General features: G+C 37.2%; 1 protein-coding gene across 2 annotated transcripts in view; it reads right to left on the bottom strand.

Annotated features, from left to right (window-relative positions):
• EPHA3 (EPH receptor A3) overlaps window positions 1–25,268 on the bottom strand; it is a 282,807-nt gene that overhangs the window by 95,580 nt on the left and 161,959 nt on the right. For both annotated transcript variants that reach the window (XM_063448712.1, XM_063448722.1), the window contains exons 4-5: window positions 10,761–10,916; window positions 9,749–10,084 (exon numbers count right to left, since the gene is read on the bottom strand). In XM_063448712.1, the coding sequence (XP_063304782.1) occupies window positions 9,749–10,084; window positions 10,761–10,916 (492 nt within the window). The remainder of the gene's footprint in view (window positions 1–9,748; window positions 10,085–10,760; window positions 10,917–25,268) is intronic.

Here is a 25,268-nt window from a genome sequence, read left to right as displayed (position 1 = left end):
TATACATTATGATCAAAGCAAGGGCAATCCAAGACTTGGTACACAATGAGACTCACTCACATTTCATCATATCCAATCCTAAATATGGACATTGAGAGCGGATGTAGAAACCAGTTGTACTAAAGATCCAAAAACATGTTAGGTAAATAGTGGTGTCTTCAACAATCTAAGAAATATAAATGCAACAGCTTAATGTAGTGGTCACGTTGCTTAGAGTCTGTGGTCAATGACCACCGCCTCCTCAATCACATTCATTAAATGGAGTTCATGTTTTTTATTACAAACATAAACCTCAAACATTGGCGTCCCATAAAGAACAACAGCGATGAGCAGCGTAAAAAGGGAAGGGGCAGTGATGTGAATCATGTCACTCACTCTAGCCAAAGGGGGCAGTTCAATCCGGAAATGGGGTGAGTCCTCCTGAAGAGTAGGCAGAATAGCTGCATTAACAGGTTAGTTAGGAGGCCCTTAATAACAAGATCTCTCAGCTCAGATGCAGATGAGGTAGTCTCCAGTTAAGGACACTGTTTTTTTGGCAAACCACTCCTAACCAGTTTAACACAAAACTGGACAATGGCAACATAACCACTACATACAAATGAAGTGGTTATGTTGCTTTGAGAGCCATTTTACTATATCACAAGCAGTACCACAAGCTATTCATTTAGCTTAATATCATTATATTTATCAGTTGGTATAAAAAGTAATTAGTTTGATAAACATATGCTAAATGATAGCGAAAGCTACATATCTGAAAGGCTAGGGGACACTTATAATGTAAGAAGGGGACAGATACAGACAACTTAAAGTCTTAAAGCGGTTCTGGAGAATAGATGGTAACTTTAAAATAGATGTGTATTCTAAAAGGCCAACGGACTCAGTTAACTTAGTGTTTAATCTGAGAATGAAGAGTGGGATGAGACACTTTGAAGTCCATCAGTTATAAGTAAACAAGGAAAATGATGTTTGTTGATTTAATCATACTTTTGCGGGTACTATAAGATTTAAAAAAAATGTTTTTGCTAATGCTTCTATAGACAGTCACATTGTTTAACCATGACACGTCAGACCTTCTTGTTAAAGTATATATAAATTTATTAGCCAACAATTATTTACTAATTTTGTTTACCCGGGGTACAGTACTACAGAATATCCTAGCGTTCTGTAACTAGATAATAATTTAAATAATAATGAGTTATGCAACTAAACTGGCTACAAACCTTCAAGGGGCATTTTGTTTAAACCTATCCTCACCGTATTCATAACGGATTTAAAGAGGAAAATGCAATAACATGAAATGCTTGATTCTTAATCAATTTATATAAAATGTGAGATGTCTTTTCAACTTGGAAATGTTAGCGCTAGCAAAAGTTGTTATTAGTTAACTTCTTACGAAAAACTGAGACACAATACACCCACACGCACATGTACACACACCCACACACATACCCACTTAACATTTTATTGCATACTCATTCCTCCAGCACCGAGTTAATAATCTGCTTGCCTTTTTATAAGGACCAGTGGGAGAAAGCTAGATATATTATATACTGAACATCTGATACTATGATATTATACATGTCTTTAAGATATATTATGGGTCAGATGTGTACAATGTCTATGCCATAAAATAGAGAAGACAATAAAAATGCATTTAATATTATCTCTAAAAGTAGATGTATCTAAGCAGTATACATCATTTCCAAAAAAGTTATTTAATTTCAAAATATTTTACGACCAAGAAAAGGGCAATTGTACATGATGCTTGTCTACATAGTTTGCAAAGTGCTCCCCGGTGTATTAAGCATGGTTACATACACAATACTTCTGAATGCTGTAAACACTTCCTTGTAATAGAAGACATGTTACTCAGCTAACTATTGTGTTGTCATATGCAACATAATATTTCTTCTTTAGTGTTTTGCTAAATCAATTACTTTCAGAACCTTGCTTTGCAATGTGTTGTGGGATTAATTTGTTTGTAGGTAAAACAGCATGAGAGAGTGGCTGCACCGATGCTCCACATAATGAAAAGGAGAAAACAAAGTCAACTAGTCTAGACCCTGAGAAGGCGGCCAAAGGCTAGCCAGAAAAAGGGACATGTGTGAGGGGAGTGTACATTCAGGGCAGCGGAGATCTAAGTAAACATCAGGCGGGTGACACTGGGTAAGGGGTGGGTATCATATATATATAGGTGGCCATTTTCTGTAAGGGGTTCAGCCATCTTAATAATCTCAGCTTCCCTCCCTTTGTGTTATGGTTTATGGTTTGTGTTTCTAACTTGTGTTTCTTGTCACAGCGTTTGGCGGAAATGGTCCCTTGTCAATCAGGGTTGGACCAGTGGTCCAGTGGAAAAGGATGATCGGGGCTGATCCCTCCCCTAACCTTGGTTATGATTATGGGTAATGTAAGTGCCCACTGAGCCAGAGGCAGGCCAGTTGTTAGCATGGAGTTAATGTTAGGCCAGTTGTGGGGCCGTTTGGTGTATAGGATGGGGGGGCGGGGAGGAGGGGGAGGGCAGTTGCCCAGGATCAGCAGGAATGGTTGGCAAGGCTGTGGAATTGTAAATGTCTATGGTTACATTATGTTAATGTATGGTGTTTAATAAGCTAATTTTATGTATATATTTGTTAATATTAATAAAGCTGTGGTCTGTTTGTCACCATTAACGTCTTGCGCGTGTTTATTAAGGTAAGCTAATGAATGAATATCCTCATCTACACGGTCCCCACTACCTTCACACATGAGCACAGCAGAAAAAATAGGTTTGGCCAAACAACAAAAACAAATATAGGCATAGCAGATTTTAATCCATGTGGCAGTTTGGCTCATCCAAATTTAGGAAAATAAATCAAACAAACCAAGAGACCAAAAATGAGCCAATCACTGTTTAGCAAAATGTATAGATAATATATAAATTTTATAGATCTTTAGCAGTGCACATTTTGCTGCCATTTGGACAGATCAAGTGAGAAATATTAACCAATAGAGGGTAAAAATCTACATCTCACATTATTACATTTTTATACTGTATAGTGATACCAAGGGGCCCAGAATTTAGCCAATAAATAGTCTTTTGCATTTTGTTTCAAGTGAGACACAATTCATCAAATTTTGGGCAATCAGCAATTTGTCTGACCTAATAATAATTTTTTTTTTTACAGTGAGCAGTGTTTACTGTTTATTAGACATGCCCCCGCACGTGGCATGGCGGGAGGGTGCATAAGGAAGGTATTATACCTCCTTTATACTAATATGGGGACCATATTGACCCAGATAAAAAAATTTTTTTACATTTTTGGTTTGTCCAAATAATTTTGTATGGATGAAATATGTCCGAATTGAAAGGCCACATGTACAACATTTGGTCCAAGTTTTTTTTGGGGGGGACAAATAGATTTGGTTGAAACAATTTATTGTTCAGTGCACATTAGGCCCTCCCTGTAGGAAAACATTGACTCTATGCTTTCCGAAGGGGATTTAAATGACACTGTATGCCCTCATGCAGTGCGTGATGGCGTCCAGCGTCAGTTAGGTAGCCTAAAGTCCGGTAAAATCCTGAAAGTGCCTCTAGTGGATGTCTGGTGAACACAGCCTGGTTCACTAAACATTATATAAAGTGATAGCAGCTGTGTTATGAGTGCTCTCTTTTTTTTTTTTTTAGACGGTCCAATCATCCTATATGATGATTGTAAGTGATGTTTGTAAATAAACTACTTAATCCATAATCTCCTACTGAGAGGGTGTTTTCCTCATTGCTGCCCCTTCTGGATCACCCACCCTCATATCCCAGATCCTATACTGCCCCTATTGGGAGTTATGGAAATAGCTGTAGACACATGTATAGATAAAGAGTGAACTGTATACTTTGGTTTTCTTAAAAGACAACTAGACCAGTAAGCCTATGCTGTGGTAAAATATAACATTTTCCATAAAAGGACACACCAATTTGCAAACAGCAATCCATTCTGTAAATCTATCCTTGATAGCACATAAAACATAATCTAGCGAACATAGTGAACATAGATAAATATAGCCAATATTTTGCAAAACACTTTAAAAATGTCCTTATTATAATAAAATATATAAATGGTATCATAAATTAAGTATAAAAATTATGTTTTGTCTAACAGCAGCATGAGAAAACCTCTAGAGAGAATAGATTTCTAGAAAACTATAAAATTCATTCTCTCTTTTTTCAATAAACTGTCTACCTTTCTATGCGTTTTATCTTTCGTTCACCATAAACCCTGCAATAAAACACTCTCATTATGGTACATGTCTATTTTCACCTAGTACAGTAGTATGAGACGTGATCCATATAATAAGTGTTCACTATAGATGTAATTATTACCATTTAAATAAAAAAAAAAAACAGTTTATATAGTGATTGATTCAGAACACAAAGACTGTAAGCTCACTTGTTCCTACAAAATGTGTTATTTATCTCTTATCTCCTGCTGATACACCAAAACACAATTGTAAAGTGCTGCGTAAAATGTTAGCGCAATATAAACGACAAAAAATAAAAAAATAAAAAATAAAAATAATCATAATAATAATAATAATAATAATAATAATGTGTTACCAGCTTTATTTGAAAGATAAAGAGAGTCTGTGTAAAACAAGGCACATTAAAGTTGTGGAATAGGTCTGTCTACTCATTAACTAGTGTGTTGCAGTGAATTCTTGCTCAAAATAGTCATGTTAGAGACGTAGGTGTTTAGTTGAAGTATCCCACGGTCATGATCACCTTAGACAGGGTTCCTTGATAAATGAGGGATTGATGCATTAGGGGTCAATTTTGTCCCTATGAGCATGACCCTTCTCTTGAAATTCTTGACAATGACATTTACTGACATTACTTGAACAAATATACGATACAAGGGTTTTTGAGGATCAGAAGACGAGACAAGCGTAATGTTTTCATCTACAGGACTCAGCCGCACATTTCTGTTCTATGAACTTTTTCAACTTTAGCATTTATTGTGATTTTAAATTACAAATAACTTCCAAACTAAAAAAAAATATATCATTCAAAATCACAAGCAATGTTTTCTTTTCTCTAACAGATTATTTATATGGTCTTTACAGCAAGTGCAATATGTGAGTTTGGAGGGGAGCACTCTGGGTAATCTGTCGTTTTCTTTAACATTAAAAAGGCATCACTGGTAGGTGATTTCTAACACTGGTACCCCAAATATATGTGAACTACTTTTCCCATGATTCCCAGCCAGCTTAAACACCATCTCTGCTGTAGGTGCTCTAATATATATATATATATATATATATATATATATATATATATATATATATATATATATATGTATTGGAAATATTTTAACTTCAACCATGATTGTCATCTAATTAGTCACAGAAAAACTCCCTTTACATTCACTTACCTCCAAAAATCCCCTATTTAAGAAGAGACAGTTTTTATTTTGGCCCCCAAATCCCAATGCCCCTCTTTTCTCTAAATCAAGGATATTCACTAAAGTGAGAATTCGAGGTGAATTCAAAGTAAATTTAAAATTTAAAGCCAAAGTAGCTAAAATGAAAACATAGCCGACTTAAAGATGTTTCCAGTTAGGCTTTTTTTTTACCTTGAATTTGAAATTCACTTTCAATTCTAACTTTATTGAACAGAAGAAGGTAAGGGCTACTAAACTGGTTCATGGATTGCAGGATACAACTTACAAGGAAAGGTTAAAGGATCTTAACATGTATAGCTTGGAGGAAAGACGAGACGGGGGGATATGATAGAAACATTTAAATACATAAAGGGAATCAACACAGTAAAGGAGGAGACTATATTTAAAAGAAGAAACACTACCACAACAAGAGGACATTTTAAATTAGAGGGGCAAAGGTTTAAAAATAATATCAAGAAGTATTACTTTACTGAGAGGGTAGTGGATGCATGGAATAGCCTTCCAGCTAAAGTGGTAGAGGTTAGCATAGTGAAGGAGTTTAAGCATGCATGGGACAGACAGAAGGCTATCCTAACTATAAGATAAGGCCAGTGACTAATGAAAGTATTTAGAAAATTGGGCAGACTAGATGGGTCGAATGGTTCTTATCTGCCATCACATTCTATGCAGGACCGGCATGTCCTATAGGCGCACCGGCCCAGGGGTGCCAGATTTAAGTAACAGGCAGGAGGGAAACACTCCCTCCTGCCAGTCACTCAATGTAGTGTGGCCGGGAGGCACTCACCGCGGTACAGGAGCTTCTGTTTCCTGTACCCGGCCACTGGCAGACTGACAGGAAGTTCTCACTGAGTGCTTACTTTCTGTCAGTCCGCCAGCAGCCAGGTACAGGAAACAGCCACGCTACATAGGTAGGAGGCACAACAGGGAGGGAGGACCACTAAGGAAGGGAGGACCACTAAGGGGAGGGAGGGCAGAGGGGGAGGACTACAAAGGGGGGGGGGAGTGAGAGGACCACCAAGGGGGGAAAGGGGAGACTGGAGAGGACCTCTAAGGGGGGGGAGAGATGACCACTAAGAGTTTGAAGAGAGGGAGGATCACTAAGGGTTGGGGGAGGAGAACCACTAAGGGGGGGGAGAAAGACAACTAAGGGTCTTATGGTTGGGGGTGTGTGAGAGGACCACTGAGTGTGGGGGGGGGGGGGGGGGCAAGAGGACCACTAAGGAGTGAGAGGACCACCAGGGGGGACTGGAAAGGACCACTAAGAAGAGGACCACCAGGGGGGACTGGAAAGGACCACTAAGAGGGGGGAGACCACTCAGGGAAAGGGAGGGGAGAGGAACACTGAGAGACAGGGAAGAGAGGAGAGAGACCACTAAGGGACAGGGGCAGGGGAGAGCTCTAAGGATGGAGGGGTAGGGGAGATCACTAAGGGACATGATGGGTGGGGAGAACACTAATGGACCTCTTGTCCTCATCTGGTGGTAAGTAGGCAATCCAATATATTATTAGTGGCACTAATCTCACATTAAATGGATACTATAGTCACCAGAACCACTACAGCTTAATGTAGTGGTTCTGGTGTCTGTAGCCTGTGCCTGCAGGCTTTTTAATGTTAACAAACTGCCTTTTCAGATAAAAAAAAAACACTTTGTGCAGAACTGGCGTTGGCCAATATTTAGCGATCATATGAATGGGGCATTGTGATGTCACATGGTGGGCAGGGCATATGGGGGGCGGCAAATGTTTGTTTGCCTAGGGCAGCAAAAATCATTGCACCGGCCCTGATTCTATGTTTCTATGTTTTTGTGAATAACCCTGATGACCCTCTTTTCTAGGAGCTCCATATTGTTGGTGTGTCTGACAGAGCCCCACAGCAATAATATTCACAGTAATGTATCTTTAAACTACAATAAATGTGTATAGACTTAATTTTATGTGAATAAAAAAAAATTGCAGTTCTCGTTCTAAATTAACTTTACATCGTTGAATAAATTGTTCTAAAATCTCTACATCAAAAATTTCTACATCCCCACTCCCACCCCTAAAATGAAAGTATCCGTCTGTGTCCATTTTCAATGGTAGAAGATATGCACTTAGATTATTTTAGCAATAAATTGATAGTGCCAGACAATATTTAGTCAGTAAAAGTGAACAATGTATCTTATTTACAAAGGATGTGCCATTTATTTCACCCTAAAAACAACAATACACAAAGAAAATGATTCAAGATGCAGTCACACAGGTTTCCCAAATTGCTTCATTATCCTTTGATATCACAGAGCTATTTCATTTAAATAAAAGTAAGCAAACCATAGGGCTACAGTCTTTTTGTATTCTTAGCACATATTATCCAATTATTAATTTAAAATTCATAGCTAGAAGCAGATTTTACAGATGATGGCAATTGTGTGATGCGCCATAAATACTTTGTGGTAGATGGGATAATTAGCTATGAACAAACTACCTCTGTTTTATGTAAGCATTTCATTAACTCCACTTAAATGGGCCTATTCCCGAAAAGCTTGCCCTCTTTCTTTCGTGCCCAAGGCAAAGAAAGTCTTGCCGGTTCTAGGAATCTTTTGAAAAACTCAGCATGGACCCCGGAATAATCAGCATGTTGTTTTGCTCTAGTTTTTATTAATTGTCTTATTTGTCTGATAAAATGTTACATAGATTGCTTCTTTTGTGTTAGTCACATTTTTTCTGCTAATGCGAATTGCTTCAGAAGCCACGGCCAATATGTTAACATTGTCAGTCTCTCTTATAGGATAAATCACGACAAACCGAGATTTGTTTTCTTGTTCACAAAGCCTGAATAGAGTGGGTTCAGATTGTGTCAACTTGGAGGTTCTCAAGCTTGCCATAATCAGTCAAACATAAAAAATTATAAAGTTTTCGGTAAAATTTGTCTTTAAAAGAGAACTGGCACTTCCCAGGAGTTTATCATTACGTATAGCTGCCCTGTATATTTCATAAATGTGTTTGTGATGGGAAACATAAATTTAAATGTAGAAAGCCTGTTCTCTTTATCCTGTAACTGGGCGCCTCCATCTTGACCTTATCCTGTCAATCATTGTTCTAAGCACATGGCAGTCAGTACAGAGAAAACATTCTCAGAAGAGTAGAAATGAAACAATGTTTCTATTCGTCCTCCTCATTTGCAAGGTACGCCTGCTCCGTGCCTGCTAATGGTTAACTTTAATGTTTCAACACAAAATATTTGTTCCCATTTCAAATATTCTCTGCATACTATTATTTTATATTAGATTAGGCAGGGCTTAAAGAGTTGGTGAGATTACGTTTGTTCGGGCGAACAGTTATTTACACAAATGCTACATGAACAAATGCTTCTCGGGACCAGATTTTTTTTTTCTTTGAAAAATGTTGAAATTGCATAACATTGTATAACGAGGTACTGTTGGAATCATTCAAAAGGTAAGAATAAAACCAGTGAATTTCAAAGTGTCTCTTCTATCACCCAACATCATGTGCTGGTTTAAAGGCCATGTAAATAAAATGGAAATTGACCGAAACTTGTAGTAAAAAGACTCAGCTATGTGCTGTGGGAGAGTGGGTCTGGAAGTAACGCCTACATGGATGCCAACCTATTAATATAAAAGGTCCAAATATACCTGCCTTCGATATACTACCATACCTCCCAACTGCTTATCAGGAAGTAAAAGGTGGTGGCCAGAGACAGAAGGGGGGCAGAATCTGCACTAATTACTGGCAGGTCAGCACAGTGTAAATGCACACCATCCTGACTGCCAAAGCGGGACACCAGGATACTAAGTTGGCACAGCATGAGAGGACCAGAAAATCATGGCTGCCCTATCAATATCAGGATTATTGGGAGGCCTGATATGCTTACAAAATGCTTGTATTAATATAGATTTGAAGCACAATGAGTATGTTAATGTCAATGCTGAGGTTATGAACTTGACCATATTTGGAAATATATTTAATCTTTTACCATTTGTATAATTTTTTTCTAAAACTGGCATATGCTATAGATCTGCACTCCTGTTTTTTGTTTTGTTTTTCTTTTTAGTGTTACGTAAAGCCAAGCGAATATTGACACGTTAGACTTTAATCGAGATCTTTTCGTGCTGGGACTGTTTACATCACTGCATTCATTTACTTTGTATCTGTATTCTTAGGCCCTGATGTTGAAATTCTTTATCTGTTTATTTATTTGACTTAAGTTAACAGAGTTATTTAATTTCTCAAAGTTTGGCTCGTTGTACTTTTTCTCATATCATTCTGGAACAATAAAATTCAAAGCAAACTCATACATGAAAAATAAATATACTTACCAGCCTGATTTGTTGTAATGCTAACGGCAGCAATGTGTCTTGTAATTGTACTTTGGTCAGAAACTCCATTTACAGATTCAATTTCAAATGTGTAGTTGGTATGAGCAAGTAGATCCATTATGGTCACAGTAGTATTGGTTAATCCAAGCTGTCGAGGAATAAATCTCAAATTTCCCTTGCAGGAGTCACAAAATTTCAGGTTCCCACCACATTTTTTGCAAATGACATTAAAAGTAATATCTTTTCGTCCACCGGTGTCCAGGGGCCAACTCCAATCAAGTATGACGGATGTCTCATTGATATTGGAAATAAGGTTTCTGGGCGCAGAAGGTGGTCCTGCAACGTACGAGAACATTTTACATTAAGTAGAGAATTTCTCACTGCAATCTCTAACAAAAATATGTTATGCATAGGAGGTTCTACTGGAATGAAAATAATGCTTGGCGTGCCATCTGATTATGGGAACAGAGGAACATTTCATTTAGCTTGAATACACCATGTGAAATTTAGTAAAAGTTAAATTTTAAGACAATCTTCAAATAAATAAATCAATACATTTTTAGTAACTTAGTAATTATGGTGTATATATATTTTCCCTTTTGTAATTAAATGTAAAACAATGTGTTTTTCAAGAAACAGCTATGTTTAAATGTTATATATTTTGTTTTCTAAAACAAGACTATCCTGACTGCCAGACGCACTGCCACTAGAGGCACTTCTTAGTGAAGCCCTTACATTTTGGAAGGTCCTCCAGTTTGACATCAAGACTAACAGGCATGATGGTACCAAAAGCCACTAATGCCTCTCGTAGAGAAGCATTCAATGCAATTCAATGGAAACCTCTCTATGAATGCGCTTGGATTAGCATAGCATGGTAAATGCTGCACATGCACAATGGCACCCCAATGCTTCTTTATGAGAAGCATTTGATTGGATTATCCTGTAGTCATTTAAACCATTAAACCCCTAAATATGGATATTATGAGGATTTCAAATAGCAGTGTGTTCGTACTTGTACAAGCCATTGATGCGGGATCTTTATCTGCTCGATAGTAATTTTTCTCACAGCTGCAATTTGTTGCACCGTCATCCTGAGTCGAACTGTGTGGAGGGCATTTGGTACATTTAAGGTTTCCAGTAAATGCCTTGTAAAATCCTGGCCTGCATGCTAAGAAGAGAAAGAAAGTACAGATTAAAATAAAGAAACTATATCTGGTCAAACCTTTCTTTTATAACAAATGTAAATGATAACTAAAACTATAACTCTCTAACTATCTAAAAATTACATGCATCAGCAAATTAGCAAATCATGCCTTAACAGTTCCAAAGATACATATAAAAACACTTCCATAAAGGGAAGCATTTAAGATGAAAAATTTATTTGCATTTTAGAAAATGTGTTCATGCCTACTTTTCCTCTTGAATTGAAAATATTGTCATTCTAATCCAGGTTAATTTAGTAAAGAAATTAAAATAAATACTCACTGCTTACAAAAAAAATAATAATACTCATACAGGACAGAAATGATTTTAATATACCCAGTGCCATTCATTTTCTAAGGGCTGCACCTCCTCTGTGGAACTCCCTTCCCTTCTCTGTAAGACTTTCACCCAGTCTCCACTCCTTCAAAAAATAATTGAACAATCACTTCTTCAAGAAAGCATATCAATTAAACTGTTAGCAGGATTTCATCCCTCCCCCTCCCCCCCCATGACTCCATTCCTGCAACTCTCAAAAATTACATACTAAGCCCTCAGCGAATACTTTTCTAACAACCTACTTCGTACCCCTACTTTTACCCTTTGTGTCACTCTACCCCACTCCCTCTAGAATGTAAGCTCATTGAGCAGGGCCCTCCAACCCCTCTGTTCCTGTACGTCCAGTTGTCTGATTGCAATGACATGTCTGTTAGTGCACCCATTGTACAGCGCTACGGAATCTGATGGCGCTATATAAATAATAAAATAATAATAATAATGGGGATCTGGTTATTCAAGAATCATTCTGTGAGTACTTCCTAATTTGTTATTCCAACCATCTTACACTATGAATGATGTCTAACCAGCAGTGGATTCTTTCCTCACCTAATAGCATGACTTACACACACTTTACATAGGTAGACCCACAGTGCTGGACCACAACGGCAGTCCTCAGCTGTCTAGCACATGGAACATAAGGATTATATCCGTTTCCAACAACACAGGAATCATGAGCAAGCTTTCTTAGGAGGGTAAGTGGCAGAACAAAGCCACCAACATTGAGTGCATAATTTCAAAAACGAAAATGAATCAAGAAAAAGCAGCACGATGATCTAAGTGGACACTAAAGAATGAAAGCCAAGAATAGAAAGCGCAATTCTCAATTTGTGTTTGTATAGAGAATGAAATGTGTCCGTGTTCTGGTGTATTGGCTCATCAGCCAGTCCACACCAGTTTTGTTCCCCTACATCCTCCTAAAGTTTCCATACTTATACTAGACCATGTGAAGAGAAGTAAAAAATAAAATAAACAAATTTGATTTAAAAAAGAAAAATGTTAATCTGGCACTGACCCTAATGGTTTTACCTTTGATAACCGTAGAACCGTAGAATAGATCCACATTTGGTATGTTGCAGGATATACCTGAGTGGGTCCAATGCCAAGCTGTGAGTAGTTTGTGTTGGGTCTCCTGGGCCTTGTCACAGTTATGTCCCGTTTTATATGTTAATGGGACAGAGTTCTATGTAATGATTTGTTCTTTTTTTTTTTCCAGTGGGTAATTGGAAAACCCCTCCAGCAGAATTTACAGGCCAGAGTGCACCTATTTGTGCTATTGTTGGTACCTTTGTCAGATCACATTTGTACTACACTGACACTAAAAGCATAAGAACGCATGTATGGTTTAAATCAAGACTGTTTACCGTTAGTAATCTCAGAACGAAATAATTTAACCTAACAGCAAGCTTGTTTAACCATTTTGCTATTACATTGAATACTTTTCAGGTTCTGGAAGGGTTAATAAAAAAAAACATGTTTAACGTTAGAAACACTTTTTTTTTGCAGCTGGTCAGCATGCAATAGTCAATAGCATTATTTAGTTGAGTATACAAATATAAATCACAAGTCAAAGATATATAATAAAAGGAAATAAGCACTTAATACAAGGGGTCCAAGAATTTAGCACCTTCCCTTGAGAATTCTAAACAACTTGGCAAACAATCTGTTCCTGAACTACATGCAATCTTAACATCAAGTCTGGAGTCTTAATACTATACACACACGAGCAACATAAAAAGAAAAAAATAAGCTTCGGGATATTATGTACACCCTGTTTTTTTGAGTAAAAACAGGGCTTAATTCCCTAATCCAGGAGTTGTGGAGAAAAGACAAATTTTGAGTCAATAGTACTGAATTGAAAAATGTTCTACTACTTGGCTATTTTTCCTGCTTCAATTCTTTGGCATAAAATATCTTAATCCCTTGTCAATTCTTTACAAATATTGGTTTGGCGAATAAACTGCTTTTTACAGGGACAATAAAGACATACACACGTTTGGTGCAATGTGCAGGCATACATCACAACATTATGAGTTATAGCCTTGCTAAATATATTCAATAAGCAATACTATAGAAAGTCTTACAGGACTGAATTTTTTTTTTTTTTAAATGAGCCTTCTCAAAAAATTGAAGTATAGCTCTTTGCTGCCTTCTGGAGTTCAGGGGTTAATCTGAGTAGGGGGATTCAGCAGCCATTTTAAAACTAACTTTATCTCAACGCTTTAGGGATCTGCAGAAACGCAAAGGATCTTCTACCTTAACCCCTTAAGGACACATGACATGTGTGACATGTCATGATTCCCTTTTATTCCAGAAGTTTGGTCCTTAAGGGGTTAAAGATCCATGTCGCCTCCTTGGAAATAAAAAAAAAAGAGTTTGCATGGTGTTTACTCTCTGTTTTTGCATTGTTGCGTTTGTTGTTGTTGTTGTTGCTGTTTTGCATTTGTTTTTTTTTTCTTCTGTTAATAACTCAAACATATGTGCTTACTTTTGGTGGGGTGGGGGGAGGGGGGTGGAAGGTAGCCTTAAGAGGCAGCTTTCTGAAACTTCTATTTAGCAACATACAACTTACATAAAATCTAAATTGTCATGTAAGCAGTTTAGCTACAGAAAATAATGTTTAATTTAACTTGCCATGTTGGAAAGTGGCTGTATTTGCTGATGAAAGACCATTGCGCCGTTGTCTGCACAAGCACATAACTAATCCACTATTTAACTAACCTACAGCACTATTGCTATCATCATTTTAGATAAGAGTCAGACAGCCTAGATGGGCCAATTAGCCTTTACCTCTCATGAAAATGCATTTTAATATGTCTCTCATACCCTATGTTACACTTTAGAACTGTTATAACATGTGGAGACATCTTCGTCAGAGGTTATGTTACTGTGTTTCAAAACACACAGTTTAAAAAAAAAAAGTGTCAACTGTCACACTTTCTAAATGAAGATAACATATTCTCTGAGCTTCCTAATCCTGCGAATGTTTACAATGCGAGGGGAAAGTGTCATTCAGGTTACCACATCAAGGGAGCTTGTGATCTCTTTGTCTTCCAAATCTCCTGGTAGTGTTTACAGCTAACATATAACGAGAAAAGCACTGGGGTGTATAATACACTACAATAAGTACACCATTGTCTACTTCTTCTCAAGGGAGAGATGTGCTTTAGTCTTCAGGATTTCTGCAGCTTTCAGGAACCATACATCCAGCTGTTAAGGTGGAAATGAACTGTTGGGAGCAACGCTCTCCTGAATGCCCAGAACCTTAAAAATCCAATTTCTATAGGGACAATTTCTAACTTACACATTCTGTTCCTGGCTACCTGGAGAATAATGAATTCTGCCATAACACTGTAACACAACCAAAACTATTCCAGAAGAGAATTGTCAGCTTGCTGTTATTTATGCAGGCTGTTTTCATTTCAAACAGGAAGTGTTTTATATTTATAGACGTGGGAGAAAAAACTCTTAAGATACAGTGATCTTTTTTTAGGAGAAAAAAACTCTTAATGTATATGGTAACCTTTTCTTAGGAGAAAAAATAACTAAGATACATAGTGATTTTTTTTTTTTTTATACAGGTTAGTATCTTAATAGTAACTACTGCCTATGACAGGGAGTCACAGTGTTAAAAACAAGGCATACAATAACTGTTAATGAACAAAGGAAAAATGAGTAGAGTGGGTTGCTACAGTACCTTGGATAGAAAAATAAGTTATAGACACTGCTACTATCATATGGTAATCTTGCTATCCTTTCTCATCAATATAATGCTAAAAATAACAAAACATAGACACAATGTGGATTCGTTAGAAAAACACGTTAGAGTTAAAGAGACACTATAAGCACCCAGACCACCTAATCTCATTGAAGAGGTCTGGGTGCGGTGTCCCTGTCCCCTTAACCCTTCAATATAAATGATTTGGGAGGCACGAGGGTGGGGGGGGGGGGGGGAGGGGAGAGGTAGCAGAGGGCACTATAGTGTTAGGAATACAGTATTGTATTCCAAATAACATAGTTTTCATTTAAGTGTTCCACACTAGATGAATTGATACACAGCTCTTTGATTCATTATTTCATTGAGGGAAAGGCTACATCCCCGAAACATCTGTTGTAGTGCATTAATGCTCTTTAAATAAATGGGGTCTCACTCGTGAACTTATACTGAACCTGTACTAAGTGTCTACATAGATATTACATAGTGATTAAAAGAACTAAAGTAGGTGCAAAGGGCTCTTCTAAAAACTATGTTATCCTATTTCTTATTTTATTTGGTATAAAATTAAGATAGCCACTCCAACACTAGCGGTATATACTTTAGTATCTTAAGTTATTTAAGTGTTCCACTATTACAAGACACATTCATGACATAGTGTTTACATAGTTTTTCTTTTCACTTGCATTAGAGATGGGCTTCCATTAACCCTTTAAGACCGGAGGGCGTACTATTACGCCCTATTTTAAGTGGCTCTAAACGCCGCAGGGCGTAATAGTACGCCCTCCGTTTTTTTTTACTTACCCGGACGCCGGCGATCCCACACTGGCGATCGCGGTTGGGGGGACTCCCAGGGAGCCCCCCGCGGCAACGTCCGTCCTCCTGGGCCCCCCGGCCATGTGAGAGTGAGGTCCCCCCCCCGGCCATGTGAGAGTGAGGTTAGCTGCCTGGTGCATTGCCAGCAGGGGGACTAACTGTAATGCCAGTTAGTCCCCCTGCTTGCTGGAAATAAAATAAATGAAAGTTAATTCTCTTCTTCGCCCTGCTGTGGCCACCCCCAAAACTAACCTTACTTCTGATAACTTTGCATGTTACTTCACTGACAAGATTGAACAGCTAAGGAAAGAATTCTCCCCTCCTTGCCTTTCTGTTTCTCAATCACACATAGATCATGCATTTCCTACCCTTCAGACATTCTCCCCAGCTACTGACCAAGAGGTGGCTGCTCTTCTTTGCTCCTCTCGCCCCACCACTTGCCCGCTCGATCCTGTCCCATCTCACCTTATCAGATCTCTCTCCACTTGTCTCGTGCCTTCTCTAACACACATCTTCAACTGCTCGCTCTCTTCTGGCATCGTCCCTGCTGACCTTAAACATGCCACTGTAGTACCTATACTAAAAAAACCATCCCTCGACTCATCCACCCTCTCTAATTACCGTCCCATATCCCTGCTCCCTTTTTCCTCAAAGCTTCTGGAAAGGCTTGTCTTTACCCGTGTGTCTCATTTCCTCAATTCCAACTCTCTCCTTGACCCCCTTCAATCTGGCTTCCGCCCTCTCCACTCTACAGAGACTGCCCTTATCAAAGTCACTAACGACCTAATCGCAGCTAAATCCAAAGGCCACTACTCCATACTAATTCTTCTTGACCTCTCAGCGGCCTTTGACACCGTTGATCATGCTCTCCTTCTTCAAACTCTTCAATCACTTGGTCTCTGTGACTCTGTCCTCTCGTGGTTTTCCTCTTATCTCTCCCAACGCTCATTCAGTGTCTCCTTTTCTAATGATACCTCCTCCCCTCGCCCTGTCTCGGTTGGAGTTCCCCAAGGCTCCGTCCTTGGTCCACTTCTATTTTCTCTTTATACTGCTTCTCTTGGCAAACTTATTACCTCTTTTGGATTCCACTACCACCTGTATGCTGATGACACCCAGCTATATCTCTCCTCCCCGGACCTCTCCCCTCCCCTGCCGTCCTGCAACGTGTCACTGCTTGCCTTTCTTCCATCTCTGACTGGATGTCCTCCCGCTTTCTGAAACTCAATCTCTCAAAAACTGAGCTCCTTGTCTTTCCTCCTCCTAATACTGATCCTCCTCTTTCACTCTCCCTTCAAGTTTGTGGTACCAACATCAGTCCATCCTTGCAAGCGCGCTGTCTTGGCGTCATACTTGACTCTGGTCTCACCTTTGAGCCTCACATCCAGCATGTTGCCAAATCCTGTAGATTCCATCTTAAAAACATAGCCCGCATCCGCCCCTTTCTTGCACCAGATACTACCAAGGAGCTTGTCCATGCTCTGGTAATCTCCCGCATGGATTACTGTAACCCTCTCCTGATTGGTCTTCCCAAAAGCCGTACTGCACCCCTACAGTCCGTAATGAACGCTGCTGCTAGACTGATTTTCCTCTCTAGTCGTTTCTCTCACACCTCACCCCTCTGCCAGTCCTTACATTGGCTTCCTGTATGCTATAGGAGTCAATTCAAGGTACTAACTCACACCTATAAAGCACTGAACAACTCTAGCCCCTCTTATATCTCCTCACAGATCCATAGGTATGTCCCTTCTCGGTCTCTCCGTTCTGCCCGTGACCACCTCCTGTCCGTTGTCCGCACTCGTACGGCCAACTCGCGCTTGCAGGACTTCTCGCGGGCGGCTCCCTTCCTATGGAATAGCCTGCCTACCGCCATCAGACTCTCCCCTAGTCTTGCATCTTTTAAGAAGTGCCTTAAAACTCATCTCTTTAGGAAAGCATATGGCCTCCAAGACTAACCCTTACCTCACATACCTGTCTCTTGCCCTCTCCTAAAGGGCAGTCCACCTTATTTGATTGCAAATTCCTGTCCTAATGTGTTTTACACCCACCTCCTATAGAATGTAAGCTCGATCGAGCAGGGTCCTCTTCAACCTATTGTTCCTGTAAGTCTATTTGTAATTGTCCTATCTATAGTTAAATCCCTTCTCATAATATTGTAAAGCGCTACGGAATCTGTTGGCGCTATATAAATTGCAATAATAATAATAATAATAATAATAATGTATATATATATATATATATATATATATATACACATAAACATACACACACATACACTGTCTAGGTGTATTTTACTATTAATATATATATAATTATATATATATATATATATATATATATATATTAATATCAAATTACACGTAGACTGATACTGACAAAATATATATATATATATAATTATTGTCATACATATATTTATATATAATATAAAAAATATGTAAATACGTAAAAAAAATTAAATTAAAAAAATAATTAAAAATAACATTGAAAAATATATAGATGTGTGTTATTTCGTTCTAACTGTATTGTGATATTAATATATATATATATATATATATTTATATCAAAATACACGTAGAACTAATTAATATATATATCTATATACATAAATATATACATATATATTACATAGTTACATAGTTAGATAGCTGAAAAGAGACTTGCGTCCATCAAGTTCAGCCTTCCTCACACCTGTTTTTATATATCACTATATATATACCTATATATAAATAAAAATATTTTTTTAAAAATTATATATATATATATATACACACATACGTATTTATATACATATATTAATTCTACACATATATTTATGTAATATTTTTACATAATTAGGTATCTTAATTAATTACAATTAGCGGGACCTGCCTGACAACCCATGCCGAAAGTAAAGGGAATTTAATTTGCTAGCACTATATTTAACCCTATAACTTTCTAAGACACTATAAAACCTGTACATGGGGGGTACTATTCTACTCGGGAGACATCGCTGAACACAAATATTAGTGTTCAAAACCGTAAAATGTATTACAACGATGATATCGCCAGTAAAAGTGAAGTTTTTTGCATTTTTCACGCACAAACAGCACTTACACGGACGATATTATTGCTGCAATACTTTTTACTGTTTTGAAACACAAATATTTGTGATCAGTGACGTCTCCCGAGTACAACAGTACCCCTCATGTACAGGTTTTATGGTGTTTTCAAAAGTTACAGCGTCAAATATAAGGCTTGTGTTTCATTTTTTTCACATTAAAATTCGCCAGATTGGTTACGTTGCCTTTGAGACCCTATGGTAGCCCAAGAATGAAAATTACCCCTATGATGGCATACCATTTGCAATAGACAACCCAAGGTATTGCAAACGGGGTATGTCCAGTTTTTTTTAGTAGCCACTTAGTCACAAACACTGGCCAAAATACTAACGCTAACTTTGGCCAGTGTTTGTGACCAAATGGCTACTAAAAAAGACTGGACATACCCCATTTGCAATACCTTGGGTTGTCTACTATTGCAAATGGTATTCCATTATAGGTGTAAATTTTATTCCTGGGCTACTATACAGTCCCAAAGGCAACGTAACCAATCTGGTGAATTTCAATTTCAAATGTAACGTGCTATATTTGACCCTGTAATTTCCCAAAACACCATAAAACCTGTACATAGAGGGTACTGTTTTACATGTGAGACTTTGCTGGATACAAATATGTGTATATGTGTAACTAAAAAAATAACAACATTTCTTAGTTTCTCCCATTTTCATATTAAACTATGTTTCATAGCTAAATATTTGATATTAAATGAAAGCCATGTTTCCCTGAATAAAATGATATATAATAAGGGGGGGTGCATTTAATATGAAAGAGGTGAATTACGGTTGGACAGACATATAGCGCAAATGCCAGGTTTTGTTTACATTTTGTTTTGTTCACAACATGTACATTTGGCTCAGTCCTTAAGGGGTTAATGTGTTTGGTTAGCCATAATATAACTTGAGAAAAAGCCTACATAGAGATTTAGCACAATGTTAGTAAACAGACACACAAAGCTCCCCTAGTGACTCTTTCAAGGCATGTACAGCTGCTATGCATAGATCTATACATAGTGACATTGCTGTGGGTGTGTGAGCACATCAGAGACGAGTGTTATGGAAAGTTGATAACTTAAGGAAGTAAAAGCATTTTGACATGTAGCACTGATAATAAAATACATTGTAGTAACGTATGACAAAATTGCACATAGAATATAACAAGTGACAGGGAATGATACACTCGGGAGATAAAGTAAACTGTTGTGAGATAATTAATATGGAGGAAAAGACGTGTTAAACAGCCTTGGCAATTCACAAATCATCTGAGTAGAGATCCAGAGAACAGAAATATATATTTTCTGGTAATGTGACTGTATATATCATTAAGCTAACTGTTCAACAAATAAATTCTTCATGATTCGATTGCAATTCACAATATTTTTAATTTATTTTCTTCCATAGTCTATAACAGGATGTTTAAAAGTAGCACATCGGTTCCCTTGCTTTCGTAAATCAATATACACCGCATTAACAAGCTGACTATCAGATTCTATATTATGTATACTTGTCCTGCACCAGTGATGTCACATTATCACATAAAACCTCAGCAATGCATAAGCCGCATCCAAACCTTCACTTGAATATTTTGATTAAAGAAAAATCTGTATATATATAATATACATACAGATAATATAGATAATATATACATGTATATAAACACACACACACAGATTTTTTTGTAATCAAAAGTTTTTCAGAGTATTTTGCATTTAAATGAGTTATCATTTTGTTACAATATTTTAATACCATATTTTTTATCATATATGTTTTCAGTTTGGTTGTTGTAGCCTAAAATGTAAAATTTACTTTGAATTCCTGACAATTCATTATTAAACAAATAACCATTTCTGTAAGTATTTTGCATTGACGTGTACACAAGAGCTTACATTCTAGAGAGCTTTGAGACATTGTGATTATTAAGCCATTTATTTTTATAATTGTATTTTTTTAAAGTGTCCGGGATAGCACTTCCTTTTCTTCCTTGTCCAATAATGCTGACTATCATAGTCCATCCATCTGACCATGTGTGATGGGTGTGAGCACAGGACTTATTTTGTTCTTCTGGATCTGATAAAAACAAATGATTTCCTGAGCCTGCATTCCGAGGGAACTTTATTACAAAGTCCATTTGTCTTTTCATGGTCAGCTGTATTGTTTACTTACAAAATCTGCTAAAGGCTGAAGTACAGGAACTCAGTTATTTGGTATTTCAATAGTCGTACATGTTCTACTGCATGATTGGGTTCAGTGTGGACACGCACGGTTTCTAAGCACCGTGATAATGGAAACTAATTACAACAAACAAACTACTTCCTACCATTCTACCTCATCTGGCAACTCCTTTGTGTAATCTTAAATAGCAAGCAAACAAGAATCCGGGCCATTTCGATGTCAACTTGGACAAATGATTGCATATAATATTATTTTAAGTGCCCATCCTGAAATAAAATCCATTTTAAGGAGTAACAAAGTAATGAAGGCAACAAAAAAAGACTGAAGAGCGTGTCCTTCTAAACGTACATATTACTGGTGTCAAAATGAAATAAAGTAAAAGACCTCAAATTGGTCAAACATTTCTTTCTTACTCACAAATATGAACAGGATCATTCACTAAAGTGAGGACTAAAAGTGAGCATAAAGTGAATTTCAAATTTCAAACCAATCTAGTCAAACGGCAGCAGAGCAGAGATAGAGAATTTTTATAATTCTGCTATTTTGACCTTAAATTTTAAATTCACTTTGAATTCTCACTTTAATAATAATAATTTTGCAAATATATTTCAGGCTAGCTTCGTCACTAACAACATAATAGGACTTATGCATTAAGGTTTATTAAATAGTAACTTGTAATAAAGGAAAACAATATTTATGTCATTGTCTTTTTGTATCATAAGAGTATAAAATCTTACAAATGAAGAAGGCATAATTAATTTAATTTGAGCATTATCATCTTTTACTTAATTTACAGCAAAACCTCTCTAAATCAAAACTTTCAGAGCTAAAAATGCATGTAAGTGTAAACATTAAGAAAGGGGGATAATTATCTAACTCAAAATTCACAGAGCCAGTAGTTCATGTAAGTTCTCAGTGTTTCCACTTACATGAACTTCTGGCTCTGTGAATTTTGAGTTAGATAATCATCCCCCTCTCTTAGTGTTTCCACTTATTTAATTTTGTGATATTACATATACAGATTACATGTGTGACTTTTAAATTATGATACAGCTTTTTATATGGAACACTGTTTTTACTCTTTTGTGAAATTTCTCTTGTCATTAGTATTTGTCTGTTTTTTAAGAATGGTAACATTGTGTTTATGGACTATAACTCTAAGGAACTCTTATATCAGTTTTGTGATGCTGGAGGCCGATTGGATCACAGCCTGGGGACTTACTATATATGAACGATCTCCGTTGGGATGGGGATTATGCTCATTTGAGAAAGCCCCAAGAGGCGGGGTGAAATGCGTCACGTGACCACGTGATCGGAATACGCGGAAGTGATTTCTACTTACCCACCGGCGAGAAACACAATCTCCAGAAGGAGGAAGACTATGGCTATCTCTCTGCACGGCATCAGACTCCATATGATGTGGTGAGCTTGTGGTGGACATTGTGTTTTAAAGTTGCTGTTTCAAGTTTTATTTTGGAATCAATACATTTTGTTAACCTGACACCTGGTCACAAGAGCTTTTCTCAGATCCCACATACCCAAGAGGCTGATCCTCCCTGGGCAAGATAACCAGGAGTGGGGCTCATACCACTCTCAACTTGTGAGTTGCTTTCTTAAAGAGACTTTTTGCTTTTATTTAATTTAATAACTTTATTGCACTAAGAGTGCTTTCTCTGTCTCCCCTTCCAACCTTTTTTTGACTCCCATATTTTAGAAACTAATTATGCTTATTGGCAGTATATATTTGTCAATCTTTGGCACATATGGTTTTTATTTGGGATCATATTCTCACTGTATATACATTTTAGAGTCACTTCACTACGCTTGAGGTGTCTCAGTATATATATATATATATATATATTTGCGCACTAGCACTTTTTTTTGTTTTTATACTATTCTGTACCATATTACCTGGGTATATTGTTGGTGCTGCATATCAACCCAATACCTGCTTACATTAATTTGGTTTGCGCCAACTTATCTGCTTGGCCTATTGTGTATACTTTTAATATGGACAGGGCATAGCATTCTATTAATTAAAGAAAAAGGGAAACATATAATATCTTCTGGGTGATTTTTGTGGGGGAGGAGGGAGTTGCTACATGTGTTGAATTCAATCTCTACAACTGTTCCAGGGTGCTTCACACAAATCTTAGTAATAATTCATTTAAAATGTATTAGTTATCTTGAATGGGATTCATGTGCCTCACATCCCTCCCTTTTCTCGGGTTTCCAGTTATGTTGCAACATTTTCCATTTCTTCTCAACAGCTCAAGCCTGAAAATGAAACACCTTTTCTCTTCCACAAGACACTATTTTGACCACAGCTGGAATCAAAGTTAGCACATTAGCGATCTGTGCTCGAAGAGGTGACGCCTACATAAGCTTGCATGCTTGAGATATGTGGAGAGAAATGACGATGAAGATATTTCCAGTTGATGAAGAAATAATAAGCAAACACAAAATGTGGAAAATATGACGTGAGAAAGTTATAATAAATACAATTTAGTTTTTCCAATTGTCGTACAAAGCCAGTCTTGAGTTAGTTTTTTTTTTACTTTATGGATTCCCCAAACTCTCATTTTGAGTTGGAATATATTAATCTGTCTCTAATTAAAAGCTATTCAGCTGATGTGAGTATGCACTTTTTTCCCCAGTATACTTAGCTGAATGTAAGACCTTTAAGATTTCTAAGCATCATGGTATATGTAGTCCACACATTTACAACTTCTAGATTTGCTACTACTGCTAGAGGACATATGCAAGGCAATATCTGAACAGTGAGCACCGAGAGAATATATTGCTGCAGAACTCTTTATTTTTTCAATGTTTCCACCTTGTCTGATGTCAGATGCCAGGTCTTTTGTTAAAAGTACAAATAAAATGAAACAACAGCCCTCTCAAGTCAAATACTTCACCACTGCAGACAGAGACATATAAAGGGTTTATTGTTTGCCCACATACCATTTGTAAAACTGTGTTTCAGGACAATTCTTTTTAAAAATTGGAACATACAAGCATAGTTAACTTTAATGCCAGTATAAATGTGGTAATCCTTAAAATGTTATAATGCTAAATAATTATTCTTCAAATAGTACCAGCTGTTTGTGTTTTCCAGACAAAGACTTCTTGATCAGAACTAATGATTACACCAGGACGGCAGCGAATTGGCCACATATCTAAACTTCAGCTTTGATGAGAGAAAATGGCCTCTAGCTAGTCCACGCTGTCCCGTTTTGTCTTCTTTTTAAAGATTACATGATTGTGTGATTGCAAAACTCGTCTAGAGGAAAAGAAAAATCCTCTTAAACACAATAAATCTTTAGTCACAGTGACTAATAAGTGGAATATACAATGTGACCTTAAAGACTGCCTATTCCATGAAATGCTGAGGGTGTTCAGATGTGTTTAATTGTTTATTGGAAGGGAAAATAAAGTAAATATAGAAAAAGTGTTCACTTTATTATACGTATAAAAATCTAAGTTCTGTTGGTCTTACATGTCTACTACGTTTCCTAGATGAGCTATATCAGGGATGTCAAACTCTTTTCCTCGATACGGTCAAACTGTCCACTGAAATAGGTATGGAGGGTCGAATGAATAAGATTTATATGTACACGAATGTGCAAACAAGAAAAAAAGTGGGCACAAACAATAACTTCACAAAATGTCATAAATGTAATTTATTACTTTCTTACAACAATAAAAAAGGTGTATTTGTGTGTATTGTTGCCTTTGGATGCAGTTGTGTGTTTGTGTGTACTTTCATTTGAATGTAGTGGTGCACTTGTGTGTAGTGTTTGAATGCATGTGTGTGTCAGTCTGTATAGTGCTGACACTGGAATGCAAGGGTATATCTGTGCGTAGTATTCACGGAAGCAGATGTGTGTTTGTGTGTAGTGTGCATCTAAATGCTGGGATGTGTTTGTAGCAATAGCATTTGAATGCAGGAATGTATTTGCATGTACTGCTTAAATGCAGCGTGTATATTGTATGTAATGTTGGTGTTTCAATGTAGGCGTGTGTTTGTGTGCATTGTTGATGTTTGAATGCAGGGACATATTTTTGTTTAGTATGCAGTGCTGGTGTTTGAATACAAGGGTTTATTTGTGTGCAATGTTGGCATTTGGATGCAGATGTGTATCCGTGTGCAGAGTGTGTATATGAGTGCTGTGATGTATACAATG

Source organism: Pelobates fuscus, chromosome 1, assembly GCF_036172605.1.
Source record: "Pelobates fuscus isolate aPelFus1 chromosome 1, aPelFus1.pri, whole genome shotgun sequence".
In the NCBI taxonomy this organism is placed as follows: domain Eukaryota; kingdom Metazoa; phylum Chordata; class Amphibia; order Anura; family Pelobatidae; genus Pelobates; species Pelobates fuscus.
The sequence above is the reverse complement of the archived record's forward strand: the minus strand, read 5'-3'. Positions and strand labels throughout refer to the sequence as shown.